This window comes from Microcaecilia unicolor, chromosome 4 (assembly GCF_901765095.1).
Source record: "Microcaecilia unicolor chromosome 4, aMicUni1.1, whole genome shotgun sequence".
NCBI lineage: Eukaryota > Metazoa > Chordata > Amphibia > Gymnophiona > Siphonopidae > Microcaecilia > Microcaecilia unicolor.
This window is the reverse complement of record NC_044034.1, coordinates 290,158,722-290,173,946: the sequence shown is the minus strand read 5'-3', so window position 1 is coordinate 290,173,946 and position 15,225 is coordinate 290,158,722. Positions and strand designations below refer to the sequence as shown.

At 46.9% G+C, this 15,225-nt stretch overlaps 1 protein-coding gene across 3 annotated transcripts in view; it reads right to left on the bottom strand.

The window, feature by feature from the left end:
* Positions 1-15,225, bottom strand: part of SEMA4C (semaphorin 4C) — an 85,084-nt gene that overhangs the window by 57,361 nt on the left and 12,498 nt on the right. For 2 of the 3 annotated variants that reach the window (XM_030201670.1, XM_030201672.1), the window contains exon 2: positions 1,274-1,471. In XM_030201670.1, coding sequence (XP_030057530.1) covers positions 1,274-1,373 — 100 coding nt within the window. In that variant the 5' untranslated portion in view covers positions 1,374-1,471. The remainder of the gene's footprint in view (positions 1-1,273; positions 1,472-15,225) is intronic. The other variant, XM_030201671.1, reaches the window with a different exon arrangement.

Sequence of the window (15,225 nt, the reverse complement as noted above, 5' to 3'; positions counted from 1 at the left end):
TTTATTATTTTGAATTGTCCCTGAAACATGCTCAAAATCTGAATAATCCAGCCAATGAAGTGACTTGAGAAGAGCGGTTACTTATGCGACACTGACAGAAGTAAGTCCTTCAGGAGAATTTTGAAGAAAATGACTGAAAAGGGAGATGATTTAGTGGGAGACCTGCAAGGGCAGGATGCAATAATCTATGCAGGAGGTGAAAAGACTGTGGGTAAGGTTTTTGATAACACGTTCAGAAAGGAAGATATCCCCCTACATGTACTTTGGCCTTATGATTTCTGCAATGCTGGTAAGGTCTCTAACTACCAGATGAGACAACTGAACACCCCTAGCATTAGTGCCAGGAAGAAAGACAGGCAGACACTGTAATGATCAAAGGCTAAAAGTAGTTTCTGTCCAGTGGGGATAGAAGGCCAAGTCTCACAGTCTAACTTCTGATTGCAGCCCCTGGAGTCCAATGTGGAGGAGGGCACAGGAAGTCACTGGAGGTCACGCACCAATTACCAGGGAGGAGGAACCCCGGTGGGGGGGAGGGGGGCGATAATAGAGGTGAGATCATCTACCATCTCTGCATAAACATCTTACGTCACCTTGGTGCTGCAACTTTCCACTGGGAGCTGTGGCATGTCTCGCATACTTATATAAAGAAAGGGACAGATTCACCATCTTCTGGCTCCATGGTGAAAGAAAAGCACAGCCGAGAGCAACTCTAACCTCTCTGGCAGGGACTAGGGCACAGGCAATTACACTCAACTGAGTAGGAACATGGCTGTCCTGCCTCTTTTGTCAGAGAGTGACCAGCATACTGCTCTTCACAGGTATACCAAACTCCACACTGCTGATGTTGACAGGTATTCAGTGCAACCATGACCTGCCTGTCTGAATATAAATACTTCATGGGCAATGCCACAGCAAGAGCCCAACAGCCAGGGGTCATATCCTGGCACCAATCCGTCCATACAATCATGGCCACACTCGCATAAAGATAACCCCAAAAACCTTTAACAGTGGATCTAGCAAAGACAACAGACACACTGCAGCAACAAAGAGTTAAACACAGGACAGGCCATCAGATTCTCTTTTCCAGTCAAAACAGACATTCTGGGAAGAGTGAGATCAGGCTGGGAGGAGTGCATGTGGGGTTTTGTGCAAAGATGTCCCGGGAGCAGTTGGAACATGCTTTAGTGTACATTTGCACAGGCATGCCGGGAGCAGAGTAAGCATGCTGGGGTCTGCCATCATGCAGGAGGCGGGAGGAGTGTTATGTACTCACGGTTATAGTAAACAGTCTTCCTGGCGACAGAGTTCCAGTCCATCGCCTCAGTGCACATGCTCAGCAGTGATATCGCTGCCAGCAACCCAGGGCCCAGCATGGCACGATTCTCCGTCTTGCTGTTCTCCCAATAAGTCCAAGTGCCTGCAACAGTTCACCTTGGATCTCTGCCTGCGTCCACTCCAGCCACACCTGTTACTGAAGAAAAGAGAGAATGCCATTGCCAACGGTTACATGATCAGAAGGGATGAATAATAGAACAGGGAAGTCAGGAACAAAAGTCATAGAAAGCAAGAGTCTGAGCTTTCCGCAGGGCCTTTCCACACACACACTCTGGCAAAACGCTGCCTGAGCCCAAGCAATAAAGAGAGAAACTGAAGCAATCAATGACATGAAAAAACATTAACGTAAAGCCAAAACAAGGATATTGGGCTAAAAGTAATAATAATAAAATAAACAACCACAATCACCAGGTAGGCTGCTTACCATGATGGGTTTCATAAATTAACAGATTTCATGCACTTAATTGCAATTCTAGACTTTAAAGAGTTTTTTTTAAATTAAAGCCTATTAAACAGTAAAAAAAAAAAAAAAACAATGCAATGCAGGGGGGAGGGGCTGCCTGGTAGCTCACGAGGTGGCTCAAAAATGCCAGGCATTAAAAGAAACCCAGCCTGTGTATGATTTCGGAGAATATCCATAGTAATTAAAAAATGAAAAATAGCCTTGTGTTCTCAGATCTATACATTGTACTCTCACAGAAAAATCTCATTTAGAACTCTTATTAATATTCAATAACTATGAGCCTAAATGGGTTGAAAACTTTATATATAGACCTCTCAATCAGGGGACCTCAAACTGTGACCCACAAATCTTGTTTTGGTTCTCAACCCACTGCTCTAACCATTAGGCTATTCCTCGTTAAAGGGGACCTTTTACATTCCTGCATACGAAGGCCACTTTTACTACAGGGGTAAAATGGTCACATGCTAATTTTCCCATTAGTACGTGACCACTAACCAACACCTATTTTGTAGGTGGTTGAGGGTTCACGCGCTAACCATGCACTGATTGGTTAGCATGCGGCAATCTAGCTGTACTAACCAATTAGCACAGAACATGCCCACCCTCTGCCCCAGAAATATAAAATTAATTTTATTTTCTTAAGCATTGTGCACAACCCCAAAACGCCCAAGTGCCCCATGGTAGGCTTTTTTTTTTTTTTTAGCTGTGGTAAACACACGTTAGTGCTTATCGCAGCTTAGTAAAAGGCACCCTCTATATAGCTTGTTCTTATTGCAACTTAAAATTTGTTACTCAAATGTATTTAAAAACATAAAATTTTTCTCTGGAAGCTATTTAGACAGAGCCCTATGAAATAACATCACCCTTTCATCATTTTACTAAACTTGGGACACCCAGGGCCGGTCAAACCCGGTAAGCGGGGTAAGCACCGCTAGGGGGCGCCTGCCTTCAAGGGCACCACCATACTGTGCCGCCCTTGGGGGTTTAAATCTTTTATTTACCTCCGTTCCAGCGGCCGCGTCATTTCAAAGCCTTGCCCATCTCTAGCCTTCCCTCCCTTCGTGAGTTCGTTCCCTCAGAATCCCGCCTTCTGACATCATTTCCTCTTTCCTCAAGGGTGGGACTCTGAGGGAACGAACTCACAAAGGGAGGGACTCTGAGGGACGGGCAAGGCTTTGAAATGACGTGGCCGCTGGGACGGAGGTAAATTAAAAAAAAGACTTAAACCACGCAGGGTGGCAGGAAGAAAAAGGGGGATGTTGGGGGGAGAAGAGGGCGGAGATGCTAGACGGGGCGGGCACCAACTGATAGTCTGCAGGGGGGCACCAGAGACCCTAGGACCGGCCCTGGGGACACCCAATACTATTGTACCCCTCTGTGTTGCCCCTTTTCTCAAGCAGGTCTCCAATGCTCTCCCAGGGCTGGTGCAACCCACTGTGGAAGCCATGTGCTTGCACATGGCAGCAGCTCTGGGGCTGGGTGGATGGATGCTGCAGCAGTAGCAAGGATCCTGTCCTATGGAAGAATGGTAAGCTGGAGTAGAAGAAAGCTCTCATGATGGGACTAGGGGGGAGGGGGATGGAGGATACTGGCTCTCTTTCCTCCTCAAACAGGTCAGCCAAGTGAATGTATTCCCAAGAGTATGTTTACTGGATCCAATATCCCATCAATTGAATGGCATAAAACAGCCCCTGATCCTCCCACTTCTTACTTTCCCTCCCAAAATCCTCCTCATATCCTATGGAGAGCACGAAACTGAGGAGAAACAGCATCCAGGGAAACAAGTTCAGCCCCAAAACAGGGAGGGGGATTTCCTTTATGTACACCTATGCACCTAGATACCACAGGCAACCAAGGGCTCACACCTCTGTCCCAAAATAGCAATCTCTATCCCTGGTATTCCAGGTGATCCACAGCTTGGGTGCGAGAGATAATCCTCAGGACACTTTTGAAGGGGAGAAGTGAAGAACCCAAGGCCCCAATGCTGAAAAGTAAACGCAGGTGCTAGAGGCCATTAGTGACAGTCTAGCACCCGTGTTTACCGGCGCAAGATGTTCCGAGGCCAAGAGTGCGGAATCCAATGAGAATGGGAAGGAATAGCGCAATGAGCAAGCAAATGCATGCTGATGAGCTCATTTGCTATTCGTCCCCAATGTTCAGTAGGCAGCGCACCAAAGAAGGTGCTCTTCCCACTGCAAACCCTATGCCAGCTCGGAGCTGTATTAGGGTTTGTCAAGCAGCCCGGCCATCGAGCCCTGGTGGACACCAGACCCCTTCCCCAACAATAAACCCTGGTGGTCCAGAGGACCCCAGCCCCTCCCCCCCAAAATAAATAAAACCATGGTGGTTCAGTGGGACCCATGGCCATGCCCCCCATATCCAGAAGACTAGCCCTGATGGCCCAGCAGTGACCCCCCCCAACCCCCTCCTAACTTGACGGAGGAAGGATGGAGTCCTAGTCCTTCATCCTGCTGGATGGTGCCCTTCCTGGTGCATCCTGGGATGCAGGATGAGGGACTAGGACTCTGTCCTTTGTCAAAGTAAGCGGGTTGGGGTCGGCCACCTCTAGGCCACCAGGGCTAGTCTTCAGGATGGGGGGCATGGCCAGGGGTCCCACTGGATCACTATGATTTTATTTTCTAGTGGGAGTTTGGGGTCCACCAGGCCCCTATGTCCTTGGGGGGTGGGGGTGGGTCAAAGGTCCTTATGTGGGAGGTCTGGGGGTCCACCGACCTCCAAGGATTGTTTGATAGGTCGGGGCTTTGGCTGGGCATGCACTCAAGAGCTGTGCTTAATGCATAGCTCTTGAGCACATGCCCAGGTACAATCGTCCTGCAGAAGTCCCTAATGCTCAACGCTAACAATGCGCCTAAATTTGCATATCATTAGCATTGACCATTAGGGTGCTCCTTCCCCATGCTGTTTCAGTGGGGTTTTTTCTGGTGCTGTTTACTACAGCACCAGAGTTTTGAGCATCCTCATTCTAGTGCAGAACAGTACTTTACAGAGAGCACAGCTTTAGAAATGCCCAATCAACACAGGGAACATAACAGCTGTTAACATCTGCCCTTCTGTATTTCCCCACCTCCAAGGAATAACCCAATTAAGGTTATAATTAGCTACTAAAAAAAAATCTCACAAACTTTGTTTAAAGTTAAAACAAAAAATAAAACAAAATAAAGCCAAACAAACCACATTTTGGGTTAAGGTTCATCAAAGCATTTTCCAGCTCTTGTCAGCAGTACCCAGAGCAATTGAACGTTTACTGGAAAAACTGTAAGCCCTTTCCCACAGTCAGCGCTCTTGTGTCATCCCCTACAGTGCCTCCTGTTAGGAGACCATGGGACTGAAGGGGCTGTGAGCCCCCCAGCCAGCATTTCTACATCACTGCCTACAATAGTACTTCCCAAACATTTCATAACCGCGAGTCCATTCATGGTAAGTGGCTCCAAAAATCACATGAGCCAATCTTACATTTCTTCCCATGCCTCTGTTCCAGGGCCAATGCAGCAACAGTAGGTGACACTGAAGTTTCTGCCTTCCACTGAGTCTGCACATGCTGTTATAGCATCCCGTCAGCTTGCACAGTCTGAAGATGCTGCTATCCAGAGATTTCTTTTTTCCCCCCAGATGCTTTCATGACTCTAAATGGGGCCACAAACTCTTCATTTGGGATCAAGATCCACAGCCTGCACCTTCCTCCTACTGGGAGATGCTGGGAATAAGTTAGCACGTCTGCATCGTTCTCTACAGCGCCTCCTGCTTGACGTGGATGAGAATTCTTCTTATGGGTACATCTTACCAGAAAGTTGAAATATATTTAAGGCAACAACCATTTCTTTTTGCCTTTTGTAAAGGCTGTGCAATATGCCAACTTTCTGTCCTTGAGGCAGTAGCTACATCCCTTCCCCTGGGAAGGAACTAAGAGTTGCAAAGAACAGACCTGAAACAGAAGCAGGGCTTCCTGCTGTACACAAGTCAGATGTGGATTAAATCGTGAAAACTGATGAAAATCATAGCAGACCCAGCCACCTCCACAAGCTGTCCTCCTTATCTCTGCATTCATTACTGTACCTAGACTTCCCCACAAAATCCATTTTCCGCAGCCTTCCCCAATCCTTAAAGTAGCAGCTTAAAACCTAGTGTAGGCTGCATATCCACTCTCATGCTCACCCATTCTGCGATTCTCAATATCAGATTCTGGGAGGGTAATATCAACTGCAGATGACCGACAGATCTGGAACCTCTTTCACAAGATCAGGCACCTGGATTACAGAAAAATAAAATCCTGAGGACTGGCAAAGCTGTGATTCAGTGGCAAGTACTGTAGAAGGTCCCTGCTTTGATTCTCAGACTACCTGGACAGAGACATTAAGGGCGTAATTATTTTATTTATTTGTTACATTTTCCCACCTATTTACAGGCTCAATGTGGCTTACATAGTACCGTAAAGGCGATCGCCAATTCCGTTATGAATAAATACAAAGTGATGTTGTGGAAGAGAAAGTTCATGTGTAACAGACCCTTTAGGGAATCATAGGGAAGAAGAGTATAGTTATGTCCAGTACGAGCTTTGGTTTTGTTGTGTTGCAGGGTTCTTGCATTTAAGTTGGATCGGTAGCGTATGCCTTTTTGAACAGGTTAGTTTTTAGAGATTTCCGGAAGTTTAGGTGGTGACACGTTGTTTTCACGGCATTTGGTAACGCGTTCCTTAGTTGTGTGCTTACGTAGGAAAAGCTGGATGCATAAGTTGATTTGTATTTAAGTCCTTTGCAGTTTGGGTAGTGGAGATTTAGGTATGTTCGTGTTGATCTTGTTGTGTTTCTGGTTGGTAGGTCTATAAGGTCTGTCATGTGTCCCAGAGATTCGCCGTAGCAGATTTTATGAACCAGGGTGCAGATTTTGAATGCAATACGTTCTTTGTTTGGGAGCCATTGCAGTTTTTCTCGCAGGTGTTTGGCGCTTTCGAATCGCATTTTTCCAAATATAAGCCTGGCTGCCGTGTTTTGTGCAGTTTGAAGTTTCTTTATAATTTGTTCTTTGCATCCCGCATAAATTCCGTTGCAGTAGTCTACATGGCTTAGTACCATTGATTGTATCAAGTTGCGGAATATTACCTCCGGGAAGAATGGCTTCACGCGTTTGAGTGGAACATTTTCTTTGTTGTAGATTTCACTTGGTTCTCTAGCAGGAGATTACGGTCGATTGTAACGGCAAGAATTTTCAGGCTGTCTGAGATGGGGAGGGTGTAATCTGGGGTGTTTAAGTTACTGGGTTTGTTCGTGTTATATGACTGAGTGCCTGCATTTAGGCTCTCCAAGGCTGCGTGGAACAGCACCTAAGTCACCTTATAGAACGCAAGTGTAACCTGATATTGGTGCACCTAACATTTGGTCACCCACTGTTACACCAAGCACATAATGGGCACCTAAAAGTGAGAGGGGTGCATATAATTTACAATATTCTGTAAGTTATGCATGTTAAGTAGGAGCCCTGCCTATGATTCGCCCAAGTGTTGCCATACTGGGACAGACCAAAGGTCCATCAAGCCCAGCATCCTGTTTCAAACAGTGGCCAATCCAGGTTACAAGTACCTGGCAAGATCCCAAAAGAGTATAACACAATTTATGCTGCTTTATCCCAGAAATAAGCCGTGGATTTTCCCCAAGTCCATTTTAATAATGGTTTATAGACTTTTCTTTGAGGAAGTATCCTCCCCTTGCAAGTACCCACTCTGTAAGTTAAAGAAGCATTATATTTTTATTTGCAGAAAAGCGCTCAAGCACCCTGCTGACACTAATGCAGGTATGTATGCACATACCCGTTTAAGGGCTAGTATTCTCTACTTTGGAGAATGCTATTTTCCTCAGAGAGAGAAGCACTAAACCTGCCACTGATTTTACATGTGAATTTGGAGAAATTACAGACCCCCAATGCAAGCAACATACACCGAAAACACAGCCATGTCAGGTATTTGCATACTAGTTGAATTGTGATGACTTACAATAAAACCTCAGACTTAAAGCATTTTCACTCCTTGGCTACTTTCCCTCCTCATTTTGCTTGTCATCACTCTTTTCTATGTTGGGTTCTACAGTTGCGGAGGCCTTCCTCCTTTTTTTTGGACAGTGCTAGTATTCTAAACATTTACATAGGCAATGAGGGTGTAAATATTAAACACCCAGTTTATAATATTGCCCTTTAAACATCTATGATCTGTTAAGCTCTGGAACTCTTTGCCAGAGGATGTGGTAAAAGCAGTTAGCATATCTGGGTTTAAAAAATGTTTTGGACTGGTTCCTGGAGGAAAAGTCCGTAGTTTGCTATTGAGACAGACATGGGGAAGCCACTGCTTGCTCTGGGGTTGGTAGCATGGAATGTTGCTACTAATTGGGTTTCTACCAGGTACTTGTGACCTGGCTTGGCCACCGTTTGGAAACAGGATACTGGGCTAGATGGACCATTGGTCTGACCCAGGATGGCTACTCTTATGTTCTGATCTGCTTATCTGGTGAATCTCCACTTCCTGTTGCCCTCGCCTCTTCCAGCTCTTTCAGCCACTCCAATCTGGAACTTCTGTCAGAGAAACTCCAAACATACAGGGCACAATTCTTCCTGGTGAACCCCCTACCCAAGCTCTAGGCCTCTCCTCACCAATTTACTTATTTGTTGCATTTGTATCCCACATTTTTCCCACCTCTTTGCAGGCTCTATGTGGCTTAAAATACATCATGAGAAGTAGAAGAATGCTAGAAAATAAACATTTAGTATTACAGAAGGATTTTGGTCAACATGATGATAATAAGACATAGTAATAGTATTATGATACAGTTCTGAATATAAATGGGCGAGTTGTGCCTTGGAAACTCTGCTTGAGCCTCAGCACACTGTAGGAAGGTTTGAAGGGGGGGGGGAGGGGAAGGACCCCTACCAGAACAACCAGTTGAGTTTTATTAATCCTGCTCCTCCCTTAACACCTCCTCTTCGGAAAGACTTCACCTCTATTTCTTCCACTCAGAATATATTACGTCAGAGTATGTGAACATTATGGATCCCTATTTAGAAGGGGGAATTTATGGAATACTAGTAAAACATGCCCGTTTCTTGCGGCAATGAAACGGGCGCTAGAACAGTTTCCTTCCGGACCTCCCCCCCTCCGTACTCACTCCGTCAGCGTTCGCCCGCCATTGTTGCTGACCTTGCACGCCACTTTCAAACTGCTGTCATTGCTCCGCCCTCGACGTCATCACGTTAGACGCGAGGGCAGGGCCTCAACAGTGTTTTCGGTGGCTTCACCACCACGAAGGCTTCGAACCGGAAGTGCCCGGAGGACCTGACAGTGACGTCAGTGTCCTCAGAACGTTGAGGGTGAGTTTTATTATATAGGATATTACAGGTCCAATATATGTGCAACAACATTTCAAGGAACATCAATCACTAAAAAAATTTCCTTCCACCTGAAAAACAGCACTTAATTTAAAATCCCTCGTCAAACCGCATCCTAATCTCACCATAGTGCAGAGAGAGAGAGAGAGAGAGAGAGAGAGAGAGAAAGAAAATCAGTGTGTGTCCTGGTAAATTGCAGACATCCACTCCCCTTTCCCAGCCCCATCCTCCTCCCCTCCCCCTCCTGGAAACATCTGCTGGAAAAAGCCAGGGAAACTGATGGCTGAGTTTTACCCACAAAAATATCAACAGTAAATGACGGCAGATAAAAGATCTGACTGCGTTAAAAGCACATCTCTACGTAAGCAACTGCAGTGAAGGAAAAATACCAAACAGGAGGATTAATTCCAGTAACTACTGAGCTGGAAATTTAAGTCACTCTCCTGAGAGGAGCAGATTCAGGAATCTGCTCAGACCACATCCAAAGGGCCAGAATGAATGTATTCGCCTACAGAAAACCAATTAGCAGATGCTCCACAGGAGTTTTGTTTCAGCACAGATGTTTTTCAAACAGCCCAGGTTTGAGCCAAACTCATGTCCCTCTCTCACCTACCTAAAGAACTTATAGAGGCAGATGCACTAAAGCTTAATGAGCCTTTAATGACCCTCCAATGAGGAAATTTTGATCCCTTGCATGCATCAAAGGGCTTTTACCGAGGAAGCTAGCAGCTAAGGAAAACGGAATGGAGATGAGCAATTAGTGTAAAAACCCCATTGAAACGAGATGCACTAACCTTTTCCGATTGCCTTTACGCAGGAAAAAGGCAGGAAATCTAACGAGAGGTCTGTACCTCTCGTTAGGGCTGTCAGCTACAAGTTTAAAAGTGAAATGTATTTTAAAAAATAACTAGGGGGGCGAAAACGCGCGTCAGGGGCATTCTTTATTGACGCCCCAGGTCGCTGCTGCTCCCCTCTCCCTCAGCACCAAAAGAAAAAAAAATCGGGAGGGGGCAAAGGCGCTCATGAGGAGAGTCCTGTATGGCCGTCCTTGCCCCCCCCCCCGCCCGAGGTCGCCGTTTCCCACCCCACCCCCCCCACCCCCGCACGAAAAAAACCTCAAATTTTAACAGCCCCAGCCCCGGGCCAGCCCTCCTCCCTTCCTGTGTCTTCTCCCACACTAGCTCCGCCTCCCGCCATGCTCCGGTCCCGTGCCCGCCCCCCCCTCCAACGACCCCCCTCCCTTGCCTTACCGGCCCGTGCAGCGCCTCTCACCTCTGCTGCACGGGCAAGAACAGCTGATTGGCGAGTCAGAAGGCCTCCTCAGACGTCCCTTCTTTCTTCCTGGGCCCGCCCTCCTCTGACATAGGTAAACTACGTCTGAGGAGGCCTTCTGACTCGCCGATCAGCTGTTCTTGCCCGTGCAGCAGAGGTGAGAGGCGCTGCACGGGCCGGTAAGGCAAAGGGGGGGGGTTCGTTGGAGGGGGGGGAGCGGCAGCCACGACCAAAGGGGGGGCGGCGGGGGCGGGGCACGGGACCGGAGCATGGCGGGAGGCGGAGCTAGTGTGGGAGAAGACACAGGAAGGGAGGAGAGCCGGCCCGGGGCTGCTAAAATTTGAGTTTTTCGTGCGCGGGTGGGGGTGGGAAACGGCGACCTCGGGGGGGGGGGCAAGGACGGCCATACAGGACGCTCCTCACGAGCGCCTTTGCCCCCCCCACCCTTTTTTTATTTTTGTTTTGATTTGGGAGCCATGTGCTTGTGTTTTGGCTGTTTGTGGCATGCGCAGAGCAGCTAACATAACGATTGGCTGCTCTGCGAATGCTTTAGGGGCCGATTACCGATGTGTATTGTGATTCTTTGATACATTGTACTTTTCAATACCGATCCGAGCATGTGTGACTTGTTGTTTTGGTGCATTCTTTGTTTTTTAAAAATCGTTAGGGACTTTAACGATTTAGATTTTTTAACGTTTGCTTGATGCATCTGCCTCATATACCCTTGTACCTACCCACATTGCTTTTAAAGAGAAAAAAAAAAGAGCATACCAGAACATATGCCATGCAATGGTATTTGCAAATATGTGAGGACTAGGAGGTATTTTTAAAAGCTAAATGATGGCTGGTACAGCCCCCCACCCCATACACATCAATATTCTACCAATGGAGAAAAACGGATAACCCACTACCCTCTCCCAAACACAGCAGTCCTTGAGATACCATAAGCAGGCATGGAGACTTAAAAAATATATTTTATATGCTCTAAGACACATCACTCAGGTCCCTGTTCCAATGAGATAGAAATAAAATGATGGAACTTGAGAAGGAGGGAAAGAGAAAAAAGGGAGAGGGAAAAAAAAGTGAACACATAAATTAATTTTCCATTTAACCAAATGTATCAAAAAAAAAATAAAAAGATACTCACTTTCATCCAGATCAGCTGTGAGCACACACGAACACCGTTAGATTCTACAGACTAGTGCCCAGGAGCTAAAATACTTTTTGTTAGCTTTTCGGGGTGTAACGGTCACAAACTGTGAGCAGGCAGTCCTCTCTGTGGGAGCACAGGCTGGACTTTATGCTGTACCGGGAGAGAAGCAGCTGTTTTACACCAGTAGTTCCCATCCATGGAAACAGGATATGCCACCCCCACCATAGGGTCCCACATCAGGAGCAGGAAGGTAGGAGATAAGCAACAGGAGGTCACTCAGAGCAGAAATTTCAGCCTATCCCAGGAAGCCCAACCCACTGACACACCAGCAGATCCCAAGACAGCTTTATCAAGTTTATTCTTTCTCAGAAGGTACAGGCAGTGGGCATGATGCCAACGCCACAGGAGAAGCACCTAAGGGAGAACGGGGGCAGTGCAGGACTCTGAAGGAGTGACCAGGGAGTGGAACTTCCATGCTCATATTGTGTGTTCTGCAGAACCAACCACAGTTTTGAGGTACAGGAATACCACATTAGCTCCTTCACCTCTCCCCAAACCACGCTAGTGTCTGACACATCAGAGGAAGGAAGAGGTCACCCAAGGTACAAAGCAAATCCTTTCTGACCCTGAGGTGGCAACACAGGCTAACCTCAGGAGCCACTCCTGCAACACCCCCTAGCCTTCAGGAACTCAACCCACGTCATTCTAAAAAAAAAAGAAAAAGAAAAAAGTCTGCATGGCTGATTCACAACTCTCAGTAGAAAGATCTCCCTTCCTCTGACTGCTTAAAGAAACACCAGTCAAATCCAGAAACAGACTAGCTGACTTCTTCCTCAGCTCTACTGTTTACTTTTCACCTTATTCTTAAGTCTGTTTTCTATTGTCCCAATATATATATTCACACCATTTTTGGAATACGGGATGTGCATCTCCTAAATCCCATCCTACCTCTCAAGGAAAAAAAAAACTCTCTCCGAGTCTGTCAGTTGCTCATACTATATAGTAACATATAGTAGATGACGGCAGAAAAAAAACCTGCACGGTCCATCCAGTCTGCCCAACAAGATAACTCATATGTGCTACTTTTTGTGCATACCCTACTTTGATTTGTACCTGTGCTCTTCAGGGCAGAGACCGTATAAGTCTGCCCAGCACTATCCCCGCCTCCCAACCACCGGCTCTGGCACAGATCGTATAAGTCTGCCCAGCACTATCCCCACCTCCCAACCACCAGTCCTGCTTCCCACCACCGGTTCTGGCACAGACCGTATAAATCTGCCCAGCACTATCCCCGCCTCCCGATCTTGACTAAGCTCCTGAGGATCCATTCCTTCTGCACAGGATTCCTTTATGCTTATCCCACGCATGTTTGAATTCCGTTACCGTTTTCATTTCCACCACCTCCTGCGGGAGGGCATTCCAAGCATCCACTACTCTCTCCGTGAAAAAATACTTCCTGACATTTTTCTTGAGTCTGCCCCCCTTCAATCTCATTTCATATCCTCTCGTTCTACCACCTTCCCATCTCTGGAAAAGGTTCGTTTGCGGATTAATACCTTTCAAATATTTGAACGCCTGTATCATATCACCCCTGTTTCTCCTTTCCTCCAGAGTATACATGTTTAGTTCAGCAAGTCTCTCGTCATACGTCTTGTAACGCAAATCCCATACCATTCTCGTAGCTTTTCTTTGCACCGCTTCAATTCTTTTTACATTCTTAACAAGATACGGCCTCCAAAACTGAACACAATACTCCAGGTGGGGCCTCACCAACGACTTATACAGGGGCATCAACACCCCCTTTCTTCTGCTGGTCACCCCTCTCTCTATACAGCCTAACAACCTTCTAGCTAGATCAAGGCTTTAAGGTGGTGCCTCCTTATAGGCACCCTGATGCCATACAGCAGAGTTGTCCAACCTCAGTCCTGGAGGGCTGCAATCCAGTCAGATTTTCAGGATTTTTCCCAATGAATATGCATGAGATTTATTAGCATGCACTGCCTCCATCATATACAAATAGATCTCATGCATTTTCATTGGAGAAATCCTGAAAACCCTGTCTGGCGAGTGTCGAGGTTGACACCCCTGCTGGAGTGCCTATGCTATAACAGCATCTGGGTGCCCAAATACTGTTAAAGAATGCTAATGAAACCTGGCAACGCGACTTAAATTTAGGTGATCGCAGTTACATCAGCTTTAGAGTCAGTGTAATCGAGTGTGCCAAAAAGTGGCAAGGGAAAGTGTAACCTACAGTATTCTGTAAATTGTGTGTGGAACTGGGAGACCCCCATGCTCCGCCCATGTCTATGCCCCCTTGCACAGTACAAAATTTGTGTGTCCTTATAGAACAGCACTTAGAGTGTTTATGCGTGCGTAAGTTCCACTTTTCAGCGCACATACATGCACAAAAGAGGTGCCTAACTAACCTCAGGCCTCTAGTTACAGAACTGCCTTTTATGTGTAGTGTGAAGGATTGAGATAATGAACAGCACAGTAGCAACATCATCTTCACCCGTTTCTCCTATCTCCTATCTGGTGTTTAGAATCACTGTCAGGTGTAGCTAAGAGGAGATGCTTTCAAAAACTTTTCAGGAAGACCCATAATTTTCTTAAAGTGTTCCCTACTAGCCAAGTCCCATGACTACTAAATCTTAAGTATACAAGCTTTGTTTCATCTATAGTCCTAGAAGTGAAACAGTACCCCATTTACATGCAGATCACTGTTTAATGTCTGCCAGCTCATACCAGCCTTGCACATAGCAACCTCACAGCAAGCACATGGCAAACTCCCTCCTCCATTCTCACATCCAGTGACTTTCCAAGAGGAGGAGTGCCATAACGGAACTAGGGCAAACAAAAAAAATCCCTGGTGGCCCAGTGGGCCACATACCCTATCCGTCCTGGAGGTCTAGTGGCCCCTCCCTCCCTATCACCATGTGTGATGGAGGAGGGAGTGCTTCCAGCGCCGCCTCCAAAATGGCAACATCCTGCCCAGTGAATCCTGGGATACGCTGAGCAGAGCTTTCCTACCATATAAGGAAACTCCCTTATATGGTAGGGAAGCCCCGCCCAGCGCATCCAAGGATGCACTAGGCAGGGCACCATTTTGGAGGCAGCGCTAGAAGAGGAGACAAAGCTTCTCCCTCCATCACACACAGAGGTATGGAGGGGGGGAAAGGGGGCCACTAAACCACCAGGGTGGGTGGGGTACATAGCCCACTGGGCCACCAGGAATTTTCTGGGGGGGGGGGGGTAGAGGGGCTGGAGAACCACTGGATCTCCAGCCCCCATGCCCTTGTGTTGGGGGGGGGGGGGTGCTGAATGGCATTAGGCCATCAGGGATTTGCTTTTGGGGGGGGATCCCAGGGACCGCCATCTCCAGTGTTTGACAGGTCCAGGCTTTTGACAGCTAGGTCCTGTCAAACAAGTGTGGAAGGATTGTGCCTCAGCACACTTTTCACCTGATGATCAACGTTAACAACACACCTAAATTAGCATGTTATTAGCATTGATCATTGGGGAGTTAATTCCCTGCGCTATTCCAGCGCTATTTTTAGGGCACTGTTTTGGAACAGCATGGGGAAATAATCATCGGGCTTATATTATTAAACAGCCT